Source organism: Eriocheir sinensis, unplaced genomic scaffold (genome assembly GCF_024679095.1).
Source record: "Eriocheir sinensis breed Jianghai 21 unplaced genomic scaffold, ASM2467909v1 Scaffold341, whole genome shotgun sequence".
Classification (NCBI taxonomy): Eukaryota; Metazoa; Arthropoda; class Malacostraca; order Decapoda; family Varunidae; genus Eriocheir; species Eriocheir sinensis.
Window position 1 is genome coordinate 108,314 of NW_026111656.1, and position 9,187 is coordinate 117,500.

Sequence of the window (9,187 nt, forward strand, 5' to 3'; positions counted from 1 at the left end):
ACCCCCAAAAATAGATGATACATAAACTGATCACAAATGCTTTGATATATATTATGAAATGGTTTGTGTGAGTGATGATTTTTTTCTCATTTTTCTCGCTTAGAGGGACCATTAAGAAACATGACCCCCGCTGCTGCCGGGTTGATTGTCTGTTCGTTACTCTGGATTCTTTCATTGTCATTCTGGTTCATATTCTTAAAGGTATCGGACTCCCATAACGACTGTTCTCCAAGGCCACAGCAAAGATTAACCGGGTTTTCATGCGTGGTTTTCCTTTTCGGCCACCTCTTTGGATTCTTTTTAGGAGCAGCGAGTAGCGGGCTTTTTTTTTTTATTATTATTTCCTCTTTTTTGTGTGCCCTTGAGCTGTCTCCTTTGTTATAAAAAAAAAGTCAAAAACTATCACTAGGGTCACAAAACAGTCCATGAAAATCCCAGCAACTACGAGAGGCTTTTGAAACAGGCGAACTAAGGTACTGATACGATTAAATACTGGCTCTGTTCTGCTCATATCTTTACATGACCCGGTAGTCCTAATGTTCTTCTTAAATCCCGGAGTCACTGTGGTATCTGTTGGTATTGATCATGTCTGTGAAGCTCTATCGTGGGCTTGTGTTTATTTCATGTCCCTTCAATCCGGAGTCACTGTGGTATCTGTTGGTATTGATCATGTCTGTGAAGCTCTATCGTGGGCTTGTGTTTATTTCATGCCCCTTAAATCCGGATGTCATTGTGGTATCTGCTGGTATTGATCATGTCTGTGAAACTCTATCGTGGGCTTGTGTTTATTTCATGTCCCTTAAATCCCGGAATCACTGTGGTATCTGCTGGTATTGATCATGTCTGTGAAGCTCAATGGTGGGCTTGTGTTTATTTCATGCCCCTTAAATCCCGGAATCACTGTGGTATCTGCTGGTATTGATCATGTCTGTGAAGCTCTATCGTGGGCTTATGTTTATTTCATGTCCCTTAAATCCCGGAATCACTGTGGTATCTGCTGGTATTGATCATGTCTGTGAAACTCTATCGTGGGCTTATGTTTATTTCATGTCCCTTAAATCCCGGAATCACTGTGGTATCTGCTGGTATTGATCATGTCCGTGAAGCTCTATCGTGGGCTTATATTTATTTCATGCCCCTTAAATCCCGGAATCACTGTGGTATCTGCTGGTATTGATCATGTCTGTGAAGCTCTATCGTGGGCTTATGTTTATTTCATGTCCCTTAAATCCCGGATGTCACTGTGGTATCTGTTGGTATTGATCATGTCTGTGAAGCTCTATCCTGGGCTTGCGTTTATTTCATGCCCCTTCAATCCCGGAATCACTGTGGTATCTGCTGGTATTGATCATGTCTGTGAAGCTCTATCGTGGGCTTGTGTTTATTTCATGCCCCTTCAATCCCGGAATCACTGTGGTATCTGCTGGTATTGATCATGTCTGTGAAGCTCTATCGTGGGCTTGTGTTTATTTCATGTCCCTTAAATCCCGGAATCACTGTGGTATCTGTTGGTATTGATCATGTCTGTGAAGCTCAATGGTGGGCTTGTGTTTATTTCATGTCCCTTAAATCCCGGAATCACTGTGGTATCTGTTGGTATTGATCATGTCTGTGAAGCTCTATCGTGGGCTTATGTTTATTTCATGCCCCTTAAATCCCGGAATCACTGTGGTATCTGCTGGTATTGATCATGTCTGTGAAGCTCTATCGTGGGCTTATGTTTATTTCATGCCCCTGGCCTTATCTCTTCGTGTCCTTACATTCTGATAGTGATTGAAAATGATCTGTCTTTTGGCCACTCATCTCTACTTCCATTATATTAGCAGGCTTTTATGTTTTTATCTCTTCGTTTTGTTTTTATCTCTTCGTGTCCTTACATACTGACATTGATTGGAAATGATGTCTCTTTTGGCCACTCATCTCTATTTTCATTATAGGAGCAGCGATTAGCAGGCTTTTATGTTTTTATCTGTTTTTGCCCTTAGTCACATTCCTCTACTGTAAAAACATAACCTTTGTGTTCTTTGTGTTCCTTTCCTCTACTGTAATAATATAACCTTTGTCTTGTTTGTGTTCCTTTCCTTTACTGTAAAAATATAACCTCTCTCTTGTTTGTGTCCCTGGGTACTTAACCTGATCTTACTTCTCCGTCATGTCTGTGAATACTGGACTGTACATCTCCCCCATGCCCTTGAATACTTATGCTGACCTCCATAACGTCCTTGGAGTCTTAAAGGCGACCTGATGTCTATGAATACTGATGGTCACGTGTCCTTCATGTCCTGGAATACTTAAGCTGACCTTGCTTCTCCCTAACGTCCTTGGATTTTTAAAGGTGACTTGATGTCCCACTCGTGTTCCTAAATACATGTAGTTACTTTGTGTCTCGCTTATTTATCTCGTTCCTTAAACTGTCTCTTGATATTGCTCCGCTGTACACTCTGTTTGTGTTCAATAAAATCCTCCTTCTACGCAGTAAGTAATTTTAGTTATTACCGCGAACATGAATTCCAGGAAGCGACGATGCGCCTCATTCAGTGCTTGTGTTGTGTATCCTTCCTGTCCAGCGTGACCGTGACCTGCCCTCCCCGATCCCTTTGTCGCACCCCACCCCTGTTACTGCTGTCCCTCCCACACACAAACTCTGCTTGTCTTCTATTATATCGTTTTCCTCCTCCACATAACAATAAAGACGAGAGAGAAGCTCCTGGTACTTCTATGATATACACGAACTTGGCCCGCACACACACACACACACACACACACACACACACACACACAGATACACACACAGACACACACATACACACACCTATTCGGCTTATTCCATGCAATCAAGTTTCACGGCGACCAAACATAGACTGAGAAACTCCTTTGCATGCATTTCATTCCACTGCACTCCACTTCACTCATACTGGTGATCCTCTTCGTTCACACACACGCACACACACACACACACACACACACACACACACACACACACACATAACCCCTTTCCCCCCCCACACTCTCTCCCCCCCACCCCGGTACCAAAAAAACACACTGCCCCCCCCCCCCCCCCCACCACCTCCACACCACCACACACAGGCACACCCCTTTCCTTCACGGTCTATTTTCGATACCTTCATTAGCCCACCTGGACACACCTTGCCCACCAGGAACAGCATGTGAACACCGCCCTCCTCCCCCTCCCTCCTTACCTTCCACCGTGCCTCTATGTAACCAATAAACACCTTTCACCTTATTGATTAGCAAGCCGCCTATTGTTCCTTGTGACGGGCATGTGGGCGGGTGTCTGGGCGCGGGGTGGTGGGTGTTAGCGGAGGGCTGGGAAGGGAAGTGTCGGGTGCTGGCTTCGGTGTGTGTGTGTGTGTGTGTGTGTGTGTGTTTGTGTGTTTTATTCCAGGTATTGATATTCCTAAGTTGTGTAATTGGAGGGTTTAGGTTTATATCTGAGTTCCCTTTCTTTTCTCTCTCTCTCTCTCTCTCTCTCTCTCTCTCTCTCTCTCTCTCTCTCTCTCTCTCTCTCTCTCTCTCTCTCTCTCTCTCTCTCTCTCTCTCTCTCTCTCTCTCTCACACACACACACACACACACACACACACACACACACACACACACACACACACACACACACACACACACACTCGCAGGGTCCCGCTATGCAACCAGCTATATGTTGTCTTAGTAACACATACACACACATATTTGTATCATTATCTGGTTCACGCTCACGCTTAGCTCATATGAAAGTCACCCTTGAGGAGCCTCGTGAAGGTCTTTTTGAATTGCTGGTTGGCGAGCGCGTAACAGAAGGGGTTGATTGGGCTATTGGCGTAACAGAGGAAGTAGAAAAACATATAAACGTGAGCGTTGGTGCACTGACAAAATGACTCCATGATGGCAATGATGTGGTAAGGCGTCCAGCAGGCCACGAAGGCGCCCATGATCACCGAGATAGTCCTCAAGGCCTTGTTCGCACGGTTGTGGGATTTTGATTTTTTGTCCTTCTCAGGGTCTTTGTTTTTCTTCTTGAGCCGGATTTTCTTTCGGAGAGCTCTGAGGACCTCCTTTTTAGGCTTTGTTTTTTCCTCTGTTTGTGAAGGCTCGGCGTAACTGTCCGGCTCAATGCTGCTCTCATGTCCTTGGCTGTGCTGCGCGATGGAGTCTCCCCGGAGGCCGCCATTGACCGGACAGGGGAAGTTGTCCATGCTGTTCGACTCACTCTCAGGGGCTACAGCGAGCACAGGGGGCGCGAGGACGGAAGTGGAAGTGTTGGTGGCTGGTGTGGTGGTGGTGACGGTGGCGTGCGGGGGCCCAGGCTGCCTGGGTGGAGATTGGCCCAGAGTGTTGTCTTCTGTGGGGGTTGGGTTAGGTGGTGGCGGCGAGGTTGGCTTAGGGAAGGAACGCACTGAGTCGGAGCCGTAGCAGAGAGACCCGTTTCCATTGACAGAGGCGATCGGGGTCGGCGTGAGTGTGTTCGAGGGGGAGGGCAGCGTCGTGGGGGAGTCGAGGCACCGCGCCTTGTCGTCCGCGGAGAGCGTGCCATTCTGGTGCGTCCAGGTGGAAGATGGCGGCGTCTCCACCACAGGCGACGGAACGACGATGGAGCTCTCATCCATGAACCTCATGTCACTCGTGTCCATGGACTTGACTGAGTCCGGGCCGGTGGGCGTGGTGACCTTCAGGTCCAGCGAGGTGGGGCGTGACGGCAGCGGCGGCGGAGACGGTGACGGGAGGTCGGCGAACATGGCCGGGGGCGCGATAGGTTCCAGGAGGGATGCGGTGACAGGGCTAAGAGGCGTGGAGGCCGCCAGGGGGTTGATGCCAAACTGCGTGGAAGGGGGCGGCGGTGGCGGCGGCGGCACGATGGGCAGCCCGTCTAGGTGGCCGAGGGGCCGATCCCCTGCCTGCACCAGGTCCCCGTTGCCCCACTGGCTGTAGCTGAGTAACGCCGCTGCAGAATCAGCCGGCACAGGCTGAATGGTGGGCTGAACGAGGGAGGAGTTGGAGGTGTCTACGTCCAGAAGGCATCGGGCGGCCATTGCCGGCAGGCTGCGTGGCAGGACGGACGGAAGGCTGCATGTCGGTTGCTCCACTTTTGATAGGCTTGCGTTGCTGGGGCGTTTCTCGTCCTCGCTCTCGATGCCGCTGCTTGATTTCTCTGGCTCTTTTTCCAGAATTTTCTTCTCTAAATAGTTTGTCACGTCTGCCAAGGTTTTGGAGGACGTCTTTTGTGAGCAGGCAGTGTCAATGGAGGCTGGCGTGGTGCAGGTGACTTGCGGCTCAGGCCTGGGCAGGTCCTGGCTCAAGAGAGTGCTCTGGGTCTTGGAGATAGTCATGATATTGCTAACGTCGTTCTTTCGGGCTTTATTGGATGGGGCGAGTTTAGAGTTCTTTGCCGGCGCGGGAGTGGGCTTGGAGCTGGCCGGAACGTTCGCTGGCCCCAGGTTCATCATGGCTTGCGCTTGCTTCCTTTTCTCTCTAGCTTTCTTGGACATTTCGTAGGCGGTTTGGTAGATGCCTGCGTAAAGGATGAAAAGGACTATAAGGGGTATCCAATAGTAGGCGACGATGAGTGAGGTGTTGAAGACGGGATCCTTCAGGAACTGCACCATGCACTGGCCTTGCCCTAGATCACGATATCCGATGAAATGCTCCCACCCAAAGATGCTGACAAAGAAAAGCAACGCCGGCACCACCCACGTCACCAGCACCATGATGATGACTCGATTCTTGGTGCGCCAGGCGCGATACTTGGCGGCAATTTTAACGGAGCAGAAGCGGTCAATGGTGATGAGAAGGACGGTGAACTGAGACACCAGACAGACGGTGTAGTCGACGGAGAGCCACAGGTCGCATAGGATGGGTCCCAAGTCCCAGTACCCGACTAACACATACACGGTGTAAAAGGGCATCGACACCGACCCTATTAAGATATCCGTAACGGCCAGGGACGCGAGGAAATAGTTGGAGGGTTGTCGAATGGCTCGCTCACAGAAAAAGGCCATGAGTACTAGGATGTTGCCAAGGACGGTGATGGCGATGCACAGACTGAGGCAGACTCCTATGAACACTGTTGACGGAAGGCTGAAGGGTGGAGGGCTGTCGAAGATGGAGGTCTCGTTCTCGCCGCCACACACAAGCGATCCATTAGCGACGCAGGCAACAGCTGCAGTGGCGGCGGCGGCGGCGGTGGCAGTGGTGGCGGTGGCGGTGGTGACGTTGTCTGGGGCCCAGGGGAGGTCACCCGTGGCGGCCCCGTCCAGCCATCCGTCGAGGGTCCCGCTTGCCGCCTCCTCCAGCCACTCGGGGCCCTGCACGTCGTCTCCTCGAGGTGGCTGGATGAGCTTTACCTTCCGCCTGGGAAAACAAGGAAGCGTAAGACACCATACATAGGAAGGTTCAGGTCACCCTACAACCCTACATCTTGTCTACACTGTAAGGCAACACTGGGAAAATGTATGCATGTATGATATATATATATATAGCACTGAGGGAGAGACCGTTATGGAAACATGGAACATCGAGAGGTGTGCATCAGGGCCGTCAAGCCATCCTCATCACGTGTCATGGAAGTAAGGATGTTTTGGTGCAAGGTGGAGCACACAGAAAAAGAAAAGCAAATTACATCGTACAGGGATTATGCATGTACAGCCTCGGATCATGGCGGAATAACACACGGAGAGTGGAGAGAGCGAGCAGGGCACACACGGTCCAGGGTGGCGCGGGCGTGGTGGCCAGGGTGACACTCATGCATCAGGGTGCGGGAGAATAGGGTTAGAGGGCCTGGGGGAGGCTAGCACAGTTGAGGGCCATTAAGTGAAATGAGAGAGTCTGGCTCCGTAGACTCAGGAGCAGCGGCTGCCGGGGTGGAGGAGGGGAGGCTCCACCCAGCCGGCGATAACGAGGCAAGACTACAAGTTACCGGCAAGGGATACTGAAAGGGAAAGAGTCATTTGTAGGGGTTAGACAATGCGGGTGTTAAATAGAGTACACGGGTCAGCTGGGGGAGACAGGGTACAGAGAAGGTGCAGTATATATATAGGTGAAGAAAACATCATAAAATTATCCAAACGTGAGGTAGACAACACCACGAAGACAGCAAACACTATTTCCACGTCACGCCTCTTCCGTCACGCGAGATGGTAGTGAGGCCGGCGTTCAAATACACGACCGTCCTGCTCCGCATCAACAAATACCAGATCCTAACGTGACCCACACACGGCCAGCACCCAGCGAGCATGTTGAGGCTGCATAATTTACTCATAGAATATAATGAAGCCCTGACTGTCTCCATCAACCCCCCTCCCCCTTCTCTCTCTCTCTCTCTCTCTCTCTCTCTCTCTCTCTCTCTCTCTCTCTCTCTCTCTCTCTCTCTCTCTCTCTCTCTCTCTCTCTCTCTCTCTCTCTCTCTCTCTCTCTCTCTCTCTCTCTCTCTCTCTCTCTCACCTAACCTAGACTGTCTACAACCCCCTCCCCCCCTTACTCTCTCTCTCTCTCTCTCTCTCTCTCTCTCTCTCTCTCTCTCTCTCTCTCTCTCTCTCTCTCTCTCTCTCTCTCTCTCTCTCTCTCTCTCTCTCACTCTTTCTTCGTGAGCATTCTTTTCCTCTCTCTCTCCGCCGCCACTTCCCTTTTCAACTTGCCTCAAAATGCTCCCCGAGACTCACTCTAAGGCGTATTCACTCGATTATTTTGTGTCTTTGTTTCTCTTAAATTTTTCCCTTGAGTTGCTTGGTGTTTCTCGTCTCTACCTCGCTCTGGTCAGATGCTTCCAAGACTTTCCCTAAAACTTATTCATTTGCCGTTTATATCGACTTGCATTTTTCTATCTTTTCCTTTCTCATTCTCTCTCAGTCTCGCTCTATTTCTCTCCCTCTCTCTCTCTTATTCCTTCTCTCAATGCCTCCAAGACTCCCTAAAACTTACTCATTCGCTGTTTATATCGACCTGCATTTTCTATATTTTCCTTTCTCCCTCTCTCTCAGTCTCGCTCTTTTTTTCTCTCTCTCCCTCTCTCTTATTCCCTCCCTCAATATCCAGACTTGAGGAGTACACATAAAGGATTTAGAGAATGGAAAACGTTACAAATACCTGAGAGTTTTGCAAGAGTCGGGAAAAATAAAGGAAAAAGAGAGAAGAGAAGAGAAGAGAGAGAGAGAGGGAGAGAGAGAGAGAGAAAAGGAGGAGAGCGAACGCGGAAGAACGTATAAAAGGAGACAGGGGATTCCGGTGGAGGTTAAGGAGAGAGAGAGAGAGAGAGAGAGAGAGAGAGAGAGAGAGACAAACAAACAGATAGACACACATACATACATACACACATACATACATGTATACATACTCGGACAGGCATGGACAGATAGAGACAGAGACAGACAGACAGACAGACAGAAAGAGAGAGAAGGGGACAGACAGACGGACATAGATAGACAGACAGACAAAAAGAGAGAGAGGGAGACAGACAGACGGACATAGATAGACAGACAGACAGAAGGAAGGAAAGGTAGACCCAGTTATCAATTAGGGAGCCCACCTGATGCCTGACGGACAGGTGATGGATTAGACTCCCTTGGCCCTTCATTCACTGTGTCCCTCCCTCTCCTAACATTTCTTTCTCCTCATTCTCTTCCCCTCTCCTGTCCACCACATTCTTACTCCCATTCATTCCTCTCCATTCATTGTGTCCCTTCTATTCCTTGCGTTTCTTTCTCCTCCTTCTCCTCCCCTCTTCTATCCCTCTTCTTCTCATTTACTTCACCTCCTTCTCTTCCCCTCTTCTGTCCCACAACACTCTTTTCACATTCCTTCACTCCTTCGTTCCTTTTCCTTCCCATTCTTATTCCTATTCCCACGTTCATTCCTATCCATTCCTCATGTCCTTTCTTTCCCTTGCGTTTCTTTCTCCTCATTCTCTTCCTCTCTTCTATCCACCACATTCTCATTCAAATTCATCCCTCTCCATTTCTCGTGTCCCTTCTTTTCCTTCCGTTTCTTTCTCCTCCTTCTCTTCCCCTCTTCTGTCCTCAACACTCTTTTCACAATCTTTTACTCCTTCGTTCCCCTTCTTTCCCTTTTCCTTCCACTTCTCATTTATTTCACCTCCTTCATTCCCCTCTTCTGTCTCCATTACTCTTCTATCACACGTCTTCTTTCCCTTTTCCTTTCTTCATTCTTTGTGCCTTCTCTTCA

At 49.3% G+C, this 9,187-nt stretch overlaps 1 protein-coding gene across 1 annotated transcript; it reads right to left on the minus strand.

The window, feature by feature from the left end:
- Positions 1-3,609: 3,609 nt before the first annotated feature.
- LOC126991794 (muscarinic acetylcholine receptor gar-2-like) lies at positions 3,610-6,408 on the minus strand (the record flags this gene model as incomplete). The annotated part of the gene is made up of 1 exon (XM_050850463.1): positions 3,610-6,408. A coding segment is annotated over one exon (2,673 nt), but the record flags the coding sequence as incomplete, so codon positions are not given.
- Between the last annotated feature and the right edge of the window lie 2,779 nt (positions 6,409-9,187).